Consider the following 22,436-nt stretch of genomic DNA (forward strand, 5'->3'; position numbering starts at 1 on the left):
CCTACTTGCTAACAAGCAAAGCATAGCTGTCTTGTTCGAAACGCACTAATCTGCAGACACTGATATGTTTATATGTTTGCTCTAGTCTGCTCTCATACGATAGAAGTGTCAGTAGGTAGTGACTGGAGAAAATGCAAAGCAAAAACCAAACCAGTATGCTCAGGCAGGCTTGAAAAGAAATAGGTTGTCATTCTGCCCTTTCAAGCACTAACAACAAATGTTCCTGTAAGAAACTATATTTGAGATCTGCCCCATGGCCATGAAGTCTCTTGAAATGTCTTAAGGACTCTTGAAGCATTAAGGTCCTACCTTGGGTTTGATTTTCCAGGGTTCCAGGCAGAGTAGATAGACTGAGCTCAGTATTCACAGCATCAACTCTGAAGTTCAGGCAGGTGCTAGGAGTCATCTAGAATCATGAAGCAGCTGCCAAAGAAAGCAGGGATGACAGAGGTTTTCTGTAACTAAATCAGTGACAAAGGGCATTTGAGCAGAAAGGTCACTCTAAGACTATCCCCCCACATGGTAAAGGAACAGATTCTAGAGACTAGATTGTGGCCCCTGGGGACACTACATTTTGGCAGAAACGCCAGTGACTGTTGATGTATTTGAACATTTTGAGGTGTCATAGTTACTGGCCTGTAATGATTCAAAGCCCTACCTTATCAACTTTAATTTACTTTTTTAAAGATTGATTTTTTTTTGAAAAGCAGACCATCAGAGACTGGAGAAAGAGACAGAGAGAGACAGGCATTGATTTTCTATGTGCTGGTTCACTCCCAAAATGGCCACAATGCGGCTGGGCCAAACAGAAGCCATGAAGCTAGAGCCTCTCCCACGTGGTTATAGCGGCCTGAGCACTTGAGCTGTCTTCCTTCCACTGCTTTCCCAGGCACATTGGTAAGAAGCTGGATCAAAAGTGAAGCAACCAAGACTAGAACTGGTGCCCAAAAGGGGTGCCAGCTTTGCAAGTGGAAGCATATCATGCTACACCACAATGCTGGCCCTTCTTTCAATTTCTTAAGTTTTTCTTTCTTCTAAAGAAAATGTGTATATCATATTACTTAAAGGAACAATGGACTATAATATAAATGAGTGGGACGCAGAGAATTGAAAAATATTGCATATATAATCTTTTTTGCAACAAAAATCAGAAAGCCTGAAAAAGACCAGAAAAATGGCCCCATTGCATAGATCTAACAAGGTTAAATCTTACCAAGTTGATCATAATCAACAGCAAAGTTTCATACTGTGTGGGGAGCTAATTCTTCTGAATTCATCTGAATTATAGACTATTCAGCTACTCATTACATAAATAACTTGTCATTTTAGTAAATGCTAATAAAGTTTCCAGAGTAGATATTGTATCATACCAGCAACATCTATGAACATAGAAAAAGTGGTTCTCTTCAGGAGCCCTCAAGTGTTTGAATTTTTAGTAGATTAAACATGCCCTCTCGCACTCTTTCCTCCTGAGCTGTGAATTAACAAACTTGACTTCAGCAGCTTGCAGAACTACAAATACAAGTGTTGTTTTTTTACCTGCCTGACAAACTTTCAATGCAAAAAGAAAAAAATCCAATTTTCAGAAATAGAAAGGAAACCCTTTTATTCTGTGCTTATTATGCCAAATATTTGGGTTTATTTTTTATTGTTTCATATTAGTGACCCAAAACAAGGACTTCATTTCTCACATGTCAGAGAAAGGACAATAAATATTAATTTATGAAAGTAGCTTTCTGTTAAAACATCATGAGCAACCTATCATTTTATAAAATTATTAATATCTGTTAAAGCCAAGGCATAATCATGATGGTAACAAAATAGAGCATCGTGAGAGTAGACAGCTCTGTGACCCTGTAGAGTAGGTGCAATTGATGAGGAAAAACCACCTGGACATCACGGGGCCAGTAACAAAGTGCCCACAGAGCAGATTTTGACTCCGTCATAAACACCTAAAGTCAATATGATGAATCAGGCACTGTGGCAAGAAAAGGTCCCACGTGTTCATTTCCCACTAGCCTGAACGAAAAGAAAAATGCCTACTAGACAAACTGTAAACTTGATTTCTACCCCAAAAAAGAAGATCTTGTTAGAGTCCTCTTCAACAGAAAAGCTTCTGGCTTACTGGTAGTAAAAGATTACATCATAAATTTTGGAGCTTCAGTTGGTTGATCTTTTATTCCTATTTGGTACATATTTCCCTTTCAAAATTGTTTGTTTGTTAGAATTACAGAGAGAGAGAGAGAGAGAGATCTTCCATCCACTGATTCATTCCCTGGATGGCCAATGCTAGACCAGGCTGAAGCCAGGAACCAGGAGCTTTCCAGGACTTGAACATGGATGGCAGAGACCTAAACACATGGGCATCTTCTGCTACTTTTCCTAGGCCACTAGCAGCTTGTAGGATCTGAAGTGGAGCAGTAGGACACCCATGTGTGATGTTCACCTTGTATGTAGCAGCTTCATCTGTTGTACCACAGTTCCAACCCCCAGATACACAATTCATTTCATTAACTCTTTAGATTTCAGGTACACAGTCCATTATTTGTAGGCAGGCGAATCCTTGAGCCCAATACTTAAAGAGATTGAGTTTCCATGAGGTACATGTAATTTGGTTCTGAGACATTGTGTTATGAAGACATTTTCTTTGTTTTTTTCCCATTTTTGTGTATTTTCAAGTAAAGTAAAGGTGATATTGACAATATCACTTTGGAACTCTTACTTTGGAGAAATAAATCAAATATGGGAAGCTATATTCCTAGCTACAATGTAAAGTTTAGTAAATCTAATATAGTATAATGAGTTGGAAAATGTTACGTTTTAGGGTTATCTGCTTACATTATAAAAATAAGGTTCATTTGATAAACTCTGAACCACCCACAGTTAATTCAGTTTTTGGAAAGTTATTTGTAAGTGTGTTTTTGAAAAATTGTCAGCATGTTTCAATAAAGGAAGTCTATACATGGAAGGTCTTTATGGCCAAGGCGAGATGTGACCCAGTCACTCGTCCTCCTTGTCTGCCTGGTACACATCCTTTTTGGCCTGAGTTAGTAATATACTTACAGCCAAGTGCAAGTGAGTTTTGGAAACAGTCTAACTGTACTGCTTACTCTGTTTTTAGCAGCAACCCTATATAATGCCTTTTTCAACTTCAAAAGAACAAGCATTAAATACATCATGATGCAACCATTAGCTGTAGATTCTTCTGTAGAACTCATTTCCCCATATAGTCATATATGTTCTCTGCATTGTCATTTTTATTTTCTTTGTCTTGATGACCGTACCATAGAAGGGCAGAAATTACAGGTTAGACAAAAAGAGAGAAGACTTAAAATGCATACAGACTATGTCTGAATCTTGACCTCATCAGTTACTGGCTGATTTTCAGGTTGTTTAACCTTTCTGAGACTCATGCCACTGTCATCATTTGACAATCAAATATATCGTATATGGCAAAATAGCTGGCACACAGCATAGAGATCCCATGGTAACTTCAGCAATATTTACATTAAATAATCTTTGTCTTACAGGAACACCGGATGCATTCTCCCAGTTGCTCACCTGCCCATATTGTGATAGAGGCTACAAACGCTTTACCTCTCTGAAAGAACACATTAAGTATCGCCATGAAAAGAACGAAGACAACTTCAGTTGCTCCCTGTGCAGTTACACCTTCGCCTACAGAACCCAGCTTGAACGTCACATGACGTCACACAAATCGGGGCGAGATCAGGTAAGTGCCGTGGTTGTTCGCTAATTTGTCCTTGAGAACTCAGCTCTCCAGCTCTCCAGGAAGGCAGGGATTTTAAAAGCCAAAGGATGTACTGCACACTGCTTTTCATGTAGCATTATAAAATGAAAGTGGTTATTTGTTTGAATTACAAGGGCGTCTCAGAGTTTAAAAGCATATATGAACAACATTAGTTTAGAGGTATCTAAGATTTTTTGTTTCCTTTTTCAAACCAAATCCTTTTATCCTGAATTAGTTGTTTTGCTTACGCCACAATGAATATTTTTCTCCAAGATTTTATATTGCATCCTGCTAAAATATAAACCATAGGAAAAATAAATAGCAATTACTAGAAACCACATGACTTAATACAAGCAACCAAACTGAAGAAAGTCATATGAAGAATTTTAATTTTATTTGAACCAGTGACTAATTCATCTCAGAAATCGCTGCTATGATGTTTTCCCTTTTACTAAGGAATGTTGTATGCTGTAATAATTTAGAATTTTGACTTTTTTCTGTGAACTCAATTTTCATATAATTTTTTGAATGTACATTTGGATGAAAAAGGACTTGATCCTCCATAACTACTCTTCCATTCTTTCCTCAAGACAGATAAAGGGCAAACAGAGCTAAGGTGAGCCCCAAGCAGGGAGTCCTGGAGTGAAGCCTTTGAATAAGGGGTGAATCCTCACAATACGAGGAAAGGAAAGATACAGCCAAGTGCAAGGCAAAAGGCTAGGCTGGCAGGGAGACTTGCATGGGAAACTCCTCAGGTGTACATCTAACAGCTGGAAAAAAACTGGGGGATATGCAGAAGCTGTGATTCTGGGGTCTACAGACTTGAATCTTCAGTCAGGAATGAATAAGGAGCCTTTAGAGATTTTTAGCAGAAATGGATATGAGTCTAAAGGAACTACACAAAGGACCGCAGAGAATGAAATTGAGAGGTGAAAATTAGAGATTTAACTTCTCGAGTTAGGCTCTGTCAAGTTCAAGGTACTTCTCTAAGGTATTTGATACAACCATGTGGTTCATTCTGAAGAACTAAGTGTCCTGGAATTTGGCTATGTCAACACTGTCCTTTTTCGAGGGTGTCCTTTCAACTGAAGAAAAATGAGTACCTTTTACAGATACTTTTAAGATTGAGAAACACAAAGAGATCAGGAAGAGCGAAACACTGATTGTGAAGTGGGTACCTAACAATTTCCCAGAAAGACTCTTGTAGAGTTATCTGTGTTTCATGCACGGAGTGAGTGGGAGCATTGCCCTAGGGCAACAGCAGTGCCAAACAGCAAAGCTCTGGGGCAGCTTTGCTGGTACAATTTTGACTCACTTTCTCAAGACACCCTTCTAATGAGTTAGTGTTCTCTGGTCCCTCAGAAAGCCAACAGGCAGAATGGCTCAAGCATCCCCCAAAATCATGACCATGACCTTTGCCAGGACTGGCCCTTTTTTGCTTTGGACCATTTTCTCTTCTTAGTAGCCATTTGTTTGCTTGTGCTTTATCTTCAGAATCACATCGGTAAAGCCATGTCTCGTCTGCTGTTGTAATTTTTAGAAGATAGGCCTCAGGATCCTGATCCCACAGTTTAAAATTCTCATGGGAAGCTCAGTCTAAAGCTGCAGTCTTGGTACTCCCCAGGCAGAAAGTGGGTCCCCTTTAATTTTTCAGTCACAATAGTGTGGGCTGAACCAATGGGCATGTTATTTCTCCTGATAATCATCAGTCTTCCTTAGGGCATGAGAAAAATTGATCTTCTCACAAATCAACATACATGGTCCGCAGCTGCAGGCTAATCTTAAGATTTGTCCTAGCCCTTCTCAAAACAAGCCATTGGTTTGTGCATTGCTGATGTCTTTAAGTCCCTACAAACTTTCCATGAGACTGCGGTGATTTCACCATTCTTTTGTCCTGATTTCACCAGAGATTTGTGTTTTATCTTGCTTCAATTTTAGTAAAACTCATATTGTTCAAATAGAAGACCTTTTCAAATTGATGTGTTCTCCTTCTAGTGCCTCAAACTAGATCCTACTTGGGCAGGTCGTATCAAGTTAGTATCATTTTGGTGACCTCCCACCCCACAAAATCTTTCAATCCATGCATAGCTTTTGCACATTACATATTTTCCTTTAATGCTGTAAGAACTCTTTGTGTATTTTGAGCCATTCATAAGTATGCACAACATATTTGAAATGTATAAGAATGTGAGTTCAGTGAACCAGAAATATGAGTCATTGTAATATTCTAATTTGACAGAAAAGATGGAAACATGTTTTTTGAATCATCACATTACACTACATGTTAGAGATGTCAAACATAAAAGAAATAATTATAATATGGAAAGAGACTGGCCTTCCAGTAATGACATTGTTTTAGGGGGTTAGTTTTGTTTTTGAGTAACTGTTCTGTAAACATATGAATACATATTCTTACATTCATTCTCTTTATCTATAAATTAAAATGTAAGCAAAAGTAATCTTAAGTCCATTATAAAGCACATTTTTTGTTAAGTACTATATAAGAGATCTTCAAATTTTAATTTTTGTATCTTTTGATTCCATTTTCTGTTTTGGAAGCAAATTATGAATTTTCTACATTTCAAGTTTTAATTTATTCATAACATTATTTTTGAAAGACGGTGAAAAAGAGTTTCCAACCATTGATTCACTGTTCAAATAGACATAATATCCCAATGTTTGGTAGGTCAGGGCAAGGCCATGAGTGTGGAACTCAATCCAGGTGCCCCACATGAGGGAGAGAAACCCAGTTCCTTAAGCCGTCACCACTGCCTCCCAAAGTCTGCATTAGAGGAAGCGGAAACACTGAACCCGCATCATCAGGTGGGAGGCGCAGGAAATGCCCACTTCCTCCATGTCGGAATTACCATGGATTTTTGTGACTGCTGTCTGAAGCCTTAAAAAAGCAACACTCTCATCATACTCATCCAAAACATGACTTTGAGCAGACTGGATGTTCTTTATGTCTGAAGTTCTTTTAATTCAAAAATAAAATACCGATTCTTTCTTACAGAGACATGTGACACAGTCTGGGGGTAATCGTAAATTCAAGTGCACTGAATGTGGAAAAGCTTTCAAATACAAGCACCACCTAAAAGAGCACTTAAGAATTCACAGCGGTAAATATCTTATCTTTCTACACCCTGAGCATCCTAGCATATGTGGTAATAAATAATAATGTGATCTCTATGTCTGATCAAAAACTTCTTGCTTTTATTTTAGGATAAAGTCTAATATATAGAAACTTTCTCTTCATACATAATGTTTTATTAAACTCCTTCTCTTTGGCCAAAATATATCAAATTAACATGATATGGCATAATCCAGATTTCCTAATCAGAAGATAATACATTCTAACAAATGCATCCTAAGAACAAGTTAGCTTCCTGGGGGATATTCATTTTGTATTGTACCTTTCACACAACTCAGGAGGGAATGTAAGAGTATAGAGATGCATTTTGCAACACGGAGTGGCAGGATGGCAGAAATATCCTTTGTGTGAGAAAAATTAGAAATGGAACTCAAAACACGGTGGGAGGTAATGTGAAGAGAGTGTCGAGAGCTGCGAAGTGACTGAGGACTTAAAAGAAAATGTGTTGGTAGCCTTACCTTTCCATTCCTTAATCATCACTTACAAAATAGGCATTATTTGATGAAAGTATTGTCTGTCTTAGAAGAATGGGAAGCAAAGAAACTACTCGTATATTTGCATTTCTTTACATGAACAAAAGCTCATTAAAAAAAACTATGTTGTAGCATCTCACATTACACTAAGAAATGTGTTCATGTCCTGATTAATTTTGATGTTATTTTAGATTTGAATAATCATCTTGAAAGTAAACTATTAGCCAGTGAATGGGAAGTTATGAGTATTTGCACATTGCTTATTTTGTGAAAATTACTGTATTGACATTTACGTTTCATAAACATCTTCCTACAAAAAAAATTGTAGGGTTAGGTGGCTTTGCAAGGAGTGGTTGGTGATTCCTATGTTGCATTTTGGAACTGCATTTCTGGAAGTTTTACCACAGTACTCACTGAAGTAAACCCAAAGATAAATATGCTAATGTTTCCACTTGAACATGTTTAAACTAAGATTCTTAAATGAAGACTTCACATTGTTTCTGAACAGTAGCGGATATCTTTTAAAACATACTGCAGCATCGTGCTTCTTAGCTCCTGTACTGGTAAACAATTTGTACCAGTAACAATGTATTTTTAATAAGCTGTCTTCTACTAGGAACAACTTAAGCTCTTGATAGAGACACAGGTAATTCAAAGAATGTTTTTAAAGATGCTGAAATTGGGGTAGACAAAGGAAAACAAGCCCAGGAATAAGATTCATATTATGAAGTGATGTCGTATGCATCTTGCTGTGTTATGGTCATTTGAAGAGGATATATTAGGTGATACCAAGAAATAAAGAACATGCCAGATAAAAATACTGGTCAGGAAACAAGCAGAAATGCATTGGTGAAGTCTTACATTGAAATTCACAACTAGTCTAAGTAGGAAATGTGTACTTCCTGTGACTGACTGGGCTCTGCTGCTGCTGAGAAAGGTAGTGTGCAGCTGGGCGTTGTCCCAAGACCTGCCTGTGTTTCTGGACACAGAAGGCCCTGTCCCCAGACCTGCCACTCAACTGTACATTGAGAGGCTCATCTTTTTCAGGGTGTTAAAGTACAAGGCTTACGTACTTTGAACACAACTTGCTAACTTAAAACTATATGTGAAACACTGAGAAAGTAAGGCTGACATTAAATAAATGTGGAGAAAAAGACAAGACAGAGAGAGGTCTTCTGTCCACTGTTTTACTTCCTTAATGGCCAGAGCTAAGCTGATTTGAAGCCAGGAGCTTTTTCTGGATTTCCCATGTGGATGAAGGTCTCAAGGTTATGGGCCATCCTTTATTGCTTCTACAGACCACAAGCAGGGAGCTGGTTTGCAAATAAAACAGCTGAGACATGAACTGGTGCCTGTATGGGATGCCAGTGCCACAGGTGGTGGATTAACTTGCTACACCACCACACTGGCCCTCAGTGGATTGAACATTTAAAATAAGAAACAAAACTACAAAGCAGTGTAGACTGACCAGCACTGTTTAGTCCACTGCAGAATAGGAAAGTTCTAAGGCTTTTATTCCTCAAAAAAGATTTTCAAAGATGTTGAGGATCAAGCTCCAGAATTAGACTTCCTGGGATGACACGGACTGTGTCTGTGTCCTGATACTCGTTTTTTAATGAATCCTGTGCAGAATGACGTGTCAGCAGTCACTTGAATTCTGCATGTAGGAGTCGAGTATTGAGATCACTGTACCCCACACTCAGGTGAACCCAGAGCCTAAGGACTGCGGCCTGAAGCTCATCACATTGCCTTAGCAAGTTAAATGTGGAAACGTTTTACATCAAATGCAACCAAACATCCACCTCAGCCATTAAAAGAAAAAAAAAAAGACTCGGTATTCAGAGTTAATGTAAGTTTGAGTAGTGAAAGTTGCTAATACAACCTCCAAGCTAAATTAGTTGTTAATCCTAATCTGGTAAGTAAATTTGATGATATACTGAAGAGATTGCCCATAAAGCTGTGATGTTAGAAGTAGGAATTTTCTCATACAATGACTCTGGATTTAGAACAACTGTTCTATAGGCTTTCTTTCTGGCAACGATAATATGTCAAGGCCAATTATCCATAATAACACTTAGTATAATTAATGTTCTGATGTTTAATCTGAGAGATAGACTGGCTCATGCCCAGGTACCTGCCATTGCCTGGGCTGGGCCCACAACAAGGACCAGGAGGTGGAAATTCAAGACAGGCAGGTCTCTCACATGCATGGCAGGAACCCAATTGCTTGGGCTTGCATGGTGGCCCAAAGGAAATCAAACCAAGGCACACTGTCATGGGACACAGTGTGTTAACCACTAGGCCAGACTCCTATCCCTTAGCACTTATGGGCTAGCGCACCACGTACAGCAATGTGCTCATTCCTGCTTTGTATTAACTGACATTGCTCTCAGAATGACACTATGCAGTAAACCCTATTGTACCTTCCTTTTTATAAATGAAAAAATAAAGGCTCAGTGAGTCTGGCTGGTGTATGGCAAAGCTGGATCTCTGATGTGGGTGCCGTGACTACAAAACTAGTGTGTTAAATCACTGTTGTATTTATAAAGATGAAACAGTCTGAATTATAAATACTTGTCTTCCTACTGATTCTGGCAGGAAAATTAGCATGTATCTCATCTAAAGTAATTAAGATTGTCAAAACAAAGTTGTAATAGAGCATATCCCTTATTTTTTGCCCATTGGAAACTGCTGGCCCATGCGTTTTGAACATTGAACCCTATATCAGGCATCCCATTGGAAAGATCCTGGTAAATTGGAGATATCCACAGAGAGGTTCCCAGTCAGTAAGGGTTCTAAAAGCCACACACTGTGCTGTGAGGAACACTCAAAGGACCCAGTTGTGCTGTACCTACACAAGAGAACAGTTCTTCATCAGTCTGAAAGGCTGGCTTGTGGAAGGAAAGGTCAATGTGTTCTGTGCAACATCAAAGTTGGAGAAAACAGGACGGGCATGGTAGCCAGCTGTCTCTCAGTAGAGTTGCTTGGTACTAAGTTCACTAAAGTTTCTTGAGTGCCTACGTAGAGCTGTGTGCTGTGATCATGTGTAAACTTTCCCCAGCCACAGTCCAGTGAGAATGCATCCATATTTGCCCAACAACACACTGAAGCTTGAAGGGTTAAGAAATGATTCTGTGACGGAGCTGCAATCTGCAGCAGCCTCATGGGCCACAGCAGAACCACACTCAGACACTCCTGGGAGGCTGTCATCTTTCACTGAAAGGGCTGCAGTGGGGACCAGATGATGGCCAAGATGACATGAAATGGACCTTCCATCGAGAAGGAGCCTGGGTTAGAGGGCTCCTTAGTATCCCTCCAGTCCAATCATCTGATTCTTTAATCAGTCATATTTCTTAGAAAATAGAGATCAAGTTTTTAACTTAATAGCATTGAACTCCATGCTATTAGCAGACTTCCTAGTGACTTTTTAACTGTTTTCATTTTAATTCTTAAAGGAGATGATGAGGTTTCTTTTGACTGACTCACCCCATAGCTGAACAGACCAAGCATCATTATTAACATCTTATAATCCTGCAATTAGCCATTCAGTTATCTTAAAAAAAAAAGATTCAGTGAGCATTTTTGTGATTTGTACTATAACAAGTGCAGGAATAAATAACAAATAAGACCTAGAGGGTCACAATCTGTTTGATTCTTAGAACCTATAGCCTATTAATATAAATTAGTGAGCTGGAGCTCCAACTTAAAACTGAAATGAAAAAAATGGGCTTTGTATGAAAATATTTCATGGAGTTCAGTGCTCCCCAGGACTTAGTGTGAGAGCATCCCTAACAGGCATGCCCCTGGGGACGCTGGGACAATAGCTCCAGGGACGCCTCCACAGGCAATGAACCACTTTGACCTTGTCTGCCCCAAACCATCTGCCCAAGAGTTGCATTCTTCTGCATGGTATAGTATATTTTAATAGAAAACTAATGTTTTACCATATCCACTGCCACTGAAACCCCTCTTGTGCCTCAGGGGATACACAGCTCCAGCTGAATAAGCCCTCGATTACAGCAAAACCTTATCTCGTGTTACAAAGGAATCTTTCTTTCAAGGAAACCTTGTGGGTATGGGAAATTTTATCAAGAAAACTATAGATGTGGAGTTTGTTATCGATGAAGAATAAATATTCATGCTTATTAAGTCTTTTTTATTTTACTTTTCTTTCTTCTAATGATACGTTTTCTTACAGGCTGAATAAAATAAAGTATAAAACATTATAGAGATGGTGAACAGGAAAACCAACCAGTCACTTAAGAGTAGAATGTAATTATATTGGTATGTGAGAAGTATTTAAGGTTATAAATATTGGCGGAAATATTTACATATATGCTTAAGAAGATCCCTGATTGATTAGCACATGGAGTTCAGTCTGAGGTTTTGCTGGTGTTTATAAACATTTATGTTATCTGAGTATGAGTTTTACTTAACTGTATCAAAAACAAGCATGTAGCTTCTTTTTTTAAAGTTGATGTGGCTTATTTTAAGGAAATGTGAATATGAAGAAGTTTACATGTAATAATTGAATGAATTTAATCTTTTTGTTTAGGAGAGAAGCCATATGAATGCCCAAACTGCAAGAAACGTTTTTCCCACTCTGGTTCCTATAGCTCCCACATAAGCAGTAAGAAATGCATCAGTTTGATGCCTGTGAATGGGCGGCCACGGGCAGGGATCAAGACCAGTCAGTGTTCCTCCCCGTCTCTGTCGGCATCCCCAGGCAGTCCCACCCGACCACAGATACGGCAGAAGATAGAGAATAAACCCCTTCAAGAACAACTTTCCGTAAACCAAATTAAAACTGAACCTGTGGATTATGAATTCAAACCCATTGTGGTTGCTTCAGGAATCAACTGTTCAGCCCCTTTACAAAATGGGGTTTTCAGTGGTGGTGGCCCATTGCAGGCGACCAGTTCTCCTCAGGGTGTCGTGCAAGCTGTTGTTCTGCCAACAGTTGGTTTGGTGTCTCCCATCAGTATCAATTTAAGTGATATTCAGAATGTACTCAAAGTGGCAGTAGACGGTAATGTAATAAGGCAAGTTTTGGAAAATAATCAAGCCAATCTTGCATCCAAAGAACAAGAAGCAATCAGTGCTTCGTCCATACAACAAGGTGGCCATTCTGTGATTTCTGCCATCAGTCTTCCTTTGGTTGATCAAGATGGAACAACCAAAATCATCATTAACTACAGCCTTGAGCAGCCCAGCCAACTTCAGGTTGTTCCTCAAAATTTGAAAAAAGAAAACCCAGTCCCCACAAACAGCTGCAAAATTGAAAAGTTGCCAGAAGATCTGACTGTCAAATCTGAGAAGGACAAAAGCTTTGAAGGAGGAGCCAATGATAGCACTTGCCTTCTGTGTGACGACTGTCCAGGCGAGCTGAATGCACTTCCGGAACTCAAGCACTATGACCTGAAGCAGCCGGCACAGCCTCCTCCGGTCCCCGCCCCAGAAGCCGAGGAGGCCGAAACCTCTGTCCCAGCAGGCGCTGCAGACGGCAGCTTGTCTCCCAGTCACCCACCTTTAAAGAACCTCCTGTCTCTTCTCAAAGCATACTATGCTTTGAATGCCCAGCCGAGCGCAGAAGAGCTCTCAAAAATCGCAGATTCAGTAAACCTACCACTGGACGTGGTGAAAAAGTGGTTTGAAAAGATGCAAGCTGGACAGATTTCAGTGCAGTCTTCTGAACCATCTTCTCCGGAACCAGGCAGAGCCAATGTCCCTGTGAAGACCGAGGATCAGCCTCAACCTGCAAATGAAAATGAAGCCCAAGATGGCACACAAAGTCTGCCGAGTCCTCTGAAGAAGACGGACTCTCCGGTTCCCCCCACGGGACCAGCCGTCAATGGTTCTAGAAGCAGTACCCCACCCCCGTCCCCTCTCAACCTTTCCTCAGCCAAGAATTCACAGGGTTACTCCTACACAGCGGAAGGTGCACCAGAAGAGCCCCAAGTGGAACCTCTTGATCTTTCACTACCAAAGCAACAGGGAGAATTATTGGAAAGGCCAACCATCACCAGTGTTTACCAGAACAGTGTTTATTCTGTCCAGGAGGAACCCTTGAACTTGTCATGTGCAAAAAAGGAGCCACAAAAGGACAGTTGTGCTACAGACTCAGAACCAGTTGTAAGTGTAATCCCACCAAGTGCCAACCCCATAAATATCGCTATACCTACAGTCACTGCCCAGTTACCCACAATCGTGGCCATCGCTGACCAGAACAGTGTTCCATGCTTAAGGGCACTGGCTGCCAATAAGCAGACTATTCTGATTCCCCAGGTGGCTTACACGTACTCAGCCACCGTCAGCCCTGCCGTCCAGGAGCCACCCTTGAAAGTCATCCAGCCAAATGGAAATCAGGTAAATTACATCCTCATCCCAAAGCAGTCCGTAAAATAAAATGCTAGTTCGACTGATTTCAGTTGAAGTTGTCTGATAAAAATGTCACTGTAGAGCCAAATAGGCTGATACGTACTGTCATTTTCAAAATGAAGTGGATCAGTGCTTGCTTTAATTTGTGTGGCATGGTTGATGTCTTTTGTTACTAATCCAAGGTGGTGCTATCAAGTGAGGATTAAGTTAAAAATGAGTTGTGAGTCTCAGCTAAAGGTCTGTTTGAAATGACAATTGAAAGGAAACTTAGAATACTCATTGATTGGATTGCTATTTCTGGTTAAATTCCCCAAATTATTAAGAGTTTCTGCCTTGATTATGATCATTAACAAATGAAGATATAATAGCACTTAGAAGTTCATGGAGCAGTGCTATGGAAAGATAAGTTTCTGTTGGTGTAAAAAAAATTTTGAAATCCATGTGTGGTTTTACATTATGTACATTGCCAAGAACCTCTGGAAGACCTCTCAGATATTCCTGTCTGCCGTTTCAGAACCAGGTAGACTAGCTCTCACTCCTTACATAGCAATATCTCATTCTACAAGAGTTCCATTCAATTAAATTGCATATACAAGTAACTAGTGACTTTGCCAATCGTTTTTGAACTGTAAGTACTAGTATGAGGAAGTGTGGCTGTGACTCTGTATGTGCACTTGCCCTTTAAGAATATGGACATGACAGGTTTGGGGTGTAAGAGATCATGGTACTTTGGAGTACAGCTGTTTGATGTGACTACTGTATGTCTCTTGCCTCGGCTTGTCTCATGTCACTAACTTTGACATCTCCACATCTGTTCCGTCAACTTTCAGTTGAGTCAAAGGAATACTAGAGAAAACTGAGCTCTCGTGTAAATATCTTAAGCAGCTTCAGCTACAACAATCCCAGTGTTGTGCTTAGATACACATTTGCTGTTTTTGTTATCCTTCTGACTTTGGTTTCTTATAATTGTGATAGCTTTTGCATAACCAGTTAATTCATTTAAGACTTTAGTGTGTAGAATACTTTCTGTGCATTTGAATACAAAAACATCTATGTAATCTTATGACTAGACTAAGTAGCAATGAAAATAATTAAATTATGACAGCACCTATTGGCAGCTCAGAAATGATCTGGGCAAATAACTGCCTCCCTCGTGCCTGATAAAGCCGTGGACTTTCAAAGTTTGAACGCAGTAGAATGGAAGACTATGGAAAAGACTCATACTCTTAGGGGACCTAATTCTACAAGTTTCTGCAGGATTATTCTGTCAACAGGAGTCTCTTCTAGCCAAGATGACCTTCCTGTGATTGCCTGTTTTTTTTTTAATTCTACTAGAATTATAAAGATTCATTTGGCTAGCAGATATTCCTGTTTAAAAATGTTGACTTGCCTGTCCTACATTTAAAAAAAAAGTGGTAAAGCAGTCTGTCTGTCTGATAAAACCATCATCTGAAAACCACATTTTTTAAGATTTATTTATTATTATTGCAAAGTAAGATTTACAGAGAGAAGGAGACATAGAGAAAGATCTTCAGTCTGCTAGTTAACTCTCCAAGTAGCCACAGAGGCCCAGAGCTAAGCTAATCTGAAGCCAGGAACCAAGAGCTTCTTCCAGGTCTCCCACGTGGGTGCCAGATCCCAAAGCTTTGGGCCATCCTCTACTGCTTTCCCAGGCCTCAGGCACGAGCTGGATGGTAATTGGAGCAGCTAGGACACCGCTGGTGCCCATTTGGGATCCCGGGACATGCAAGGCGTGTGTTCAGCCCCGAGGCTATTACACCAAGCCCTGAAGGACACTTTAAAAAAAGTCTTCATTTTTGCCTAGTGAAAGCCAGACAAATGATGCAATTATATATTAATGATTAATTTGTAAACTCCTCAGTTAAAAACTTTCTGTAGACTTCACACGTGTAAAAATAGTTCACATGAAACCAGTAAATTGTTTGTACATTTTATACTCTTTTTATATCCTTTCTTTCCAGTGCCAACTAAGCATGTGTTTTTACTCTGGTTTTCTCTGAATTACCCAGCCCCTCTATTTTTATCTGTGGCCAGCCTCTCCCCTGAGCTTCCCCCTGCCCTGGGAGCTGAGCTGCTGGGCTAAGCCCTGTGCTTGCTTTGGTCAGGTAGATGGCAAGTATGTCAGTCACTCTTTAACCTGTGCTTTTATTTGCATCCCGTGTTTATACGCTAAGTTGTACTTTCTTATTCTCTTCTTCCTTTAGGATGAAAGGCAAGACACTAGCTCAGAGGGGGTATCTAACGTAGAGGATCAGAATGACTCTGATTCTACGCCACCCAAAAAGAAAATGCGAAAGACAGAAAATGGAATGTATGCATGTGACTTGTGTGATAAGATATTCCAGAAGAGTAGCTCGTTGTTGAGACATAAATATGAACACACAGGTGAGTCGGTGCACGGATACATCCTGCCCTTTTTAAATACGCCTACAGTCTGATACAGCGAACAAATGCCGAATCAGAAACTGATGTTCTTACAACTAATGATCTTTCTGCTTTTCACTTTCCTGATTCTGTCACTTTGATTTACCTGCCTGCTTCCACCAGGTTTTAAGTTCTCAGACTTTCTGTTTCTTGCTGTTTTTAAATGACTTAATATTCCTTTAACCCATCACATTGTTTATTCTGTCCACATTTATTTAATGCCAGATCATGTTATATAAATAAGAACATAGCACCTATTAGTAAAAAAGAGAGAGAGACAGAGACAGACAGACAGACAGACAGAATCTGGCTTTATAAACAAAAGCTGCTTCATATGAGTGCAGAATGCCATCCTGACACATCATTGGCCCCTCGCCCGCAGGGTTCAGAAAAGTCCTGTGTTTAGGCTGGGCTAGATGATCCCAAGCCTAGTTCTATACTGCATCCAGAGAAAGAACATTCTGGGCTAACTCAGATGTTGATTACATAGGCTCTCAGGCCAGTGTGGCCACTGCCTATTTTTGTGGGCCCTGTGAGCTACCAATGCCTTCTTCACACTTGAAAAGGCTGAAAAAGATGTAGAACTGCAAAATAAACATTGCCTGAAAGTGAAATATTCGTTTCCAGGAAGTGAAATTGTGTTTCTTCAGCGTGTCTGTGGCACTTTCCCACCAGGCCTCGGTGTGACACACAGACCAGTTGGCATGCAAAGCCTAACATGTTTACTGCCTGGCTTAACTCCTGGCCCAACTCCTTCTGCCCAGTGGAGTGCCAGTACATTGCAGCAGCTGCTTCCCTGCAGGCGGGAGAACCCCCAATCAGTAGTTGTTTATGGATTCCTGGGATGTAAATATTCCTACTGTGCTGGTATTAAGCGCCAAGAAGAGTTCATTGGGCTGACTGGTGTTTTAGGACAACTTCTGGAAAATTAGCAGTAAACTGTATCCAGTCAGTGGAAAATGGCGCCAGCAAACCAATGTTTGTCTGTGGCACAGTTGCTAAAAAAGGGACTAGGTTTATCACAAGTTCTTTAATCCCTTGTCTTCTCAAGCTTCCTCTCCGTTCCAGTAACCATTTTTGCTTTAGTGTCAGTATTTATCTTTCATATTCTTACCAGTGGCTTTAATTTACCTCTTACATTTATGAGAAAAGATAAAGGGTATGGTCTTCCTTCCTTCAAGTGACACTTGGATGATTCTTGGAGTTAAAAACCAGTATTACCCAGCCAGTGACATATGCCTCAGAACGGTCCCTTGTCATTCATTCCTCCCAGGATTTAGTGAGATTCCAGAGGGGGGAATTAGGGTGCATCTTCTTTGAGCAAGAGTTCAAAGTTAACAAATCCTGAAGTGAAAAATATACTAGCTAGCCTTTAAAGTTTTAAAAAAAAAAATCTGTATGTGCTAGTGTTAACTCCTTGACCGCACTGAGATGAGCCATTAGGGGCCTGAGCACAGCTCGCTGCCGGCAGCACCATTTCTCAAAGCCACACATGCTCATGAGGGCCAGGACAGATTTCCTCAGAGCACAGAAACCCTGAGATCTTGTGGTGCACTGTGGGCTTCCAAAGGGACTCAGGGCCTGAACCTGTGGACCTGTGGGAATGTGAGCACTCATAAAAGGTACATATGAGGCAATACTGTTTCTCTGGGGACACGGGTTGTGAAGACAGTTGATCCTGAAAGTGGGAGGGGCAGTGACATCAAAGCCTCTTGAGAAGTGCCCCCTGTGGGCTGCCCTCCCCGCAGGTGCTACAGCTGGTCTTACTGTGTCTCCTGGTGGGGTCATGGCAGTATACTTGCATTTCAACTCTGGCAGCTCCCACCCCGTGGTCCTCAGAGCAGGTTCTGGTGTGACGAGCAGTATTACTGTACCATAGTGCAGGGAGTTTAGGACCTGTTACCGTACCATCCTAACTCCATCCACAACCTGCCCCAGAAGCCTTGTGTGGGGTTTCCCACATTTTATGCCATAGTTGTGTTCTTATCTTGCAGGCAAAAGACCTCACGAGTGTGGGATCTGTAAAAAGGCCTTTAAACACAAACATCATTTGATTGAACACATGCGACTGCACTCTGGAGAGAAGCCCTATCAATGTGACAAATGCGGAAAGCGTTTCTCGCACTCCGGGTCCTACTCTCAGCACATGAACCACCGCTACTCGTACTGCAAGAGGGAGGCGGAAGGGCGCGAGAGCGCCGAGCCGGAGGAGGCGGGGCCGGACGCCCTAAGGAGTGAGCCCGTCGGGGCCCCTGCCTCGCCCTCCCAGGCCGACTCTGATGAGAGGGAGAGTCTGACGAGGGAGGAGGAGGAAGAGAGCGACAAAGAGGAAGAAGAGGAGGAAGACAAGGAGATGGAGGAATTACAGGATGCAAAGGAATGTGAGAAACCGCGAGGGGATGAGGAAGAGGAGGAGGAGGAAGAGGATGTGGAAGAGGAAGAAGTGGAAGAGGCAGAGAATGAGGGAGAAGAAGCAAAAACTGAAGGTCCAAGGGAGGAGGCCGGGGCTGTGAGTGAAGCAGGCGGCTTCGAACAAAAAGTGAGCGAGGGTAGCGAGCAAGTGTCCGAAGAGAGAACGAACGAAGCCTAGTAGTTTTTCTAGAAGGAAAATAAATTCTAAGCGGTAATGAAGTTTGTTCTGTATTATCCATGCTTTTCATGGAAGCACAGTGGCCTGTCTACTGTGATTCCTGTTCACTACTGTGTAAAGTAAAAACAGCAACAAAAAAAAATATATACAAAAAAAAAACCCACAAAAAAACACACAAAAAAAAATATCCGGGTGTGCCTGAACCTCAGACCTAGTAATTTTTCATGCAGTTTTCAAAGTTAAGAACAAGTTTGTAAAAATGAAGCAGATTAGAAAACTTTAATGACTCAGAAAGCAAAGATGTAACAGGTTAAAGGAAACTGATTAATTAGATAAGCATCTGGCGTTGTTTCATTTTATCAGTATTAATTATCACTTATGTTGGTTTATTCTTAAGCTGTACAATTGGGAGAAATTTTATAATTTTATATTGGTAAACATATGCTAAATCCGCTTCAGTATTTTATTATGTTTTTTTTAAAATGTGAGAACTTCTGCACTACAAAATTCCCTTCACCGAGAAGTATAATGCAATTCCAAACCATGCGAACTACCTTTGATAAATTCAATCTAGAAGGTAGTGATTTCTAATACTTAGATGTCGTAGTAGAGCATATTATCTTTTAAAGTGTATTGTTAGCCTTAAGAAAGCAGCCGGTAGAAGAACTAAAGTTTCTTACGTGATTGCAGATGGAGTTGAGGAGACGGTCGCGGAGTCGTGACTGCAGGGACTAACCGTGTTACCGCTGGTGCGGCCAGGGAAGTCGTCAGAATCAGTGTTTGTCATTGTGTTTGCGTTTGTGGTCACCGAGTTGAAGGATACGAGACGCAGCTGTGCGTCTCCTTTGGCCTTAAGCAAGACCTGTGTGCTCTCAGTGCCATTTCTCAGCGTTCTCCAGGCTCTCCCCGCCTGCCCTCAGCGCGTGGCCTACAATAACTAGCATTTGTTGACTTGTTTGCTGCATCAGAATTCCCAAATAAAGCTTAAAACCACTGACTCTGTCAGAGAAACCGAAACACTGGGACATTTCATCCTTTAATTCCTCAGTATTCATTCTGCGTTAATTGACTTCCACGATTTCTCTAACATGAACGAAAGGGAAATTTTCTAATCTGCTTTATCCATGTACTTGCATTTCAGACATGGACATGCCATTGTTATTTGGCTCATAACTGTTTCCAAATGTTAGTTATTATGGACCCAGTTTATTAACAACATTAGCTGGTTTTTACCTATCAGTATTATTTTATTTCTTTTAGTTTATAGCTCTGTGCAACATTTTTGTACTGTATGTCTTCAAACCTGGCAGTATTAATACCCTTCTTACTGACATATGTACTTTTAGTTTTAGAAAACTTTTATATTTATGTGTCTTATTTTTATATTTCTTTATTTATTACACAGTGTAGTGTATAATACTGTAGTTTGTATTAATACAATAATATATTTTAGTATGAAAATTTGGAAAGCTGATAAGATTTAAAGTAGAGATGCAATTGGTTGTCTTGCATTGAGATTTGATTTAACAGTGTTCTGTTAACATTTATACTTGCCTTGGACTGTAGAACAGAATTTAAATGGGAATGTATTAGTTTTACAACTACAATCAAGTCATTTTACCTTTTCCCAGTTTTTAATATAAAACTCTTAAATTTTGAAATTCACTGTGTGACTAATAGCATGAGCCTCTACAGTTTTATTAAGAGATTAGCCTAACCGTAAACCTCTCATTTCCTTAGTAAGCCAAATTAGGATTACCTTATATAAACAGTGTTGGGAACAATGTTTAACATTTTGTGCCAATTTGTTCCTGTACTCATGTATGTAAGTTACAAATCTGACTCTTCATTTTTAAGTTCCTTGTCACACCATGGTCATTTTCTAGTTTTTTACCAGATTCCCCCATCTCACAATAAAATGCATCAACAAGCCTGACCTGCTGTCATTCTTTTACTCATTATCAAATTTTCCTTTGGAAAGCTCTGTGAAATAGGGTGTGGCACTGTCATCTGCACTTGATCCATCCCAAGCTGCGCTGTGGGTGACACTGAATGTTCGAGACACTCACCACTCCCTGGCGGGTTTTCTTGTGGCTGTATGTTTCTGGAGAGGTCAGAGCTGACCAGGGCAGGCCTCCTCAGGGGTCATTCCTTCTTCCTGCACCCTTACCCTCTAGCCTTCTCTCAAGCCCGGGACTGCTCACCCTTCGGGGCACTTCAGGGAAGCCAGGTCTGAATGCCCACCTCTGTGCCCCACAGCTCCCCGCACCTCTCATGTTCCTTCTCCAGAAATGGGAACTATGGCTGCTGTGGTTGCTCTTATACCCCCGCTGCATAGCAGATGCCTGGGCACTGGCTGTTATAACCGACAAATGTTGAATAAAGTTATAATTTGCATGTTTATGGAGCTCAGCTATGCTTCCATTACTTTCTTTTTGCTTCTAATCCCAGAATATATATGTAAAGTGACTCCAGGAATGGAATGATTTTTTCTTACTCAAGTCTTAATGAAACTAGGCAAAATAGCTATAATAAATGATCCTTCCTTTCTTACTTCCTTACTTTTGTTGAGAGTTTATTTCAAGGTGTCTCCTTAGTACCTAACTCATGGTGCTTGCCACAGGCCATCAAGGCTTACAGATGTTACTACCTCCAGAAGGACCAGTCCTGGTAGACCTGCTTTATTCAAAGACTGGCTTCCCTCTCCAAGTGTTCATTCTTGGCCTGTTGCCTGCCTTCCTCAAATACTGAGAGCGACTGTCCAATAAACACGTGGGATGAAGAGGAAACCACCCAGCAATCAATGCAGTATCAGGCTCAAAGAGGAATGAACTGGAGACATATGGATAAATGTCTGACAGAGGAATCCTAGGCATTATCAGAAGTTTAAAAAAAAAATGCAGACTTTTCCAAGATCCTCTTAAAACCTACAACGTGAGTTCCACCAGAAATGGATGATTTCATCATGTCAAGCATACCAGCTACACTACAATTGCCAAGAACTCCGTAAAAGCCCTAACAGTAACAAATGAAAACCAAACATATTAGGGAAGAGAATGAAGACTTGGCGATAAGCCTCTCTGATGTCTAGCTCCATACTTTTTACTGGCCTAAATCACATCTCACTTCATAATGCATTTACACATAAGGCTGAAAGATACAAATAGAAAACCTGCCCAAATCCCACCATGTCTCCATTTCAAAGGGTGATGGAAAAGCAAGGGGAGTGAAGACACAAGGCTTTTAGATCTCTGTGTGAATCCAAATGTAGTCTTGAAATGGGAACCACTGAAATGCGGTGATTAAGCTGACAAGAAAATATAAAATTAGATATCACCTGTTAATCTCAAAGCAAGAATATTAGCAAAGTGTGTGAATTTTGTTTTGGAATAGCCCAGCCTGCAATCAGCAGCAAAAACAAGTCGAAGCTCCTGTGCCCTAACGAACAAACCATCTTGTGTTCAATAGAACAACACGTGAGACCTTCATGATGAGAAGCCACGCTGGGGGCATCGTACAGCTCTTCAGCATACAATAAGGGTTGCAAAGTGTTTGCTCTGACTGAGATTCAGTAACAATAGCTGGAAAAATCCTCCAAATTACTGGAAAAGGAGGAAATTGCGTCAAGTTATATTAAGTTAATATATT

At 40.5% G+C, this 22,436-nt stretch overlaps 1 protein-coding gene across 8 annotated transcripts in view; it reads left to right on the top strand.

Annotated features, from left to right (window-relative positions):
- ZEB1 (zinc finger E-box binding homeobox 1) overlaps nt 1–21,341 on the top strand; it is a 158,217-nt gene extending 136,876 nt beyond the window's left edge. For all 8 annotated transcript variants that reach the window (XM_040988076.1, XM_040988074.1, XM_040988073.1 and 5 more), the window contains 5 exons: nt 3,531–3,733; nt 6,765–6,870; nt 11,931–13,741; nt 15,979–16,159; nt 18,193–21,341. In XM_040988076.1, coding sequence (XP_040844010.1) covers nt 3,531–3,733; nt 6,765–6,870; nt 11,931–13,741; nt 15,979–16,159; nt 18,193–18,788 — 2,897 coding nt within the window. In that variant the 3' untranslated portion in view covers nt 18,789–21,341. The remainder of the gene's footprint in view (nt 1–3,530; nt 3,734–6,764; nt 6,871–11,930; nt 13,742–15,978; nt 16,160–18,192) is intronic.
- Nucleotides 21,342–22,436: the final 1,095 nt, after the last annotated feature.

Source organism: Ochotona curzoniae, unplaced genomic scaffold, assembly GCF_017591425.1.
Source record: "Ochotona curzoniae isolate NIBS_2020 unplaced genomic scaffold, NIBS_Ocur_1.0 contig_4797, whole genome shotgun sequence".
Taxonomy (NCBI): domain Eukaryota; kingdom Metazoa; phylum Chordata; class Mammalia; order Lagomorpha; family Ochotonidae; genus Ochotona; species Ochotona curzoniae.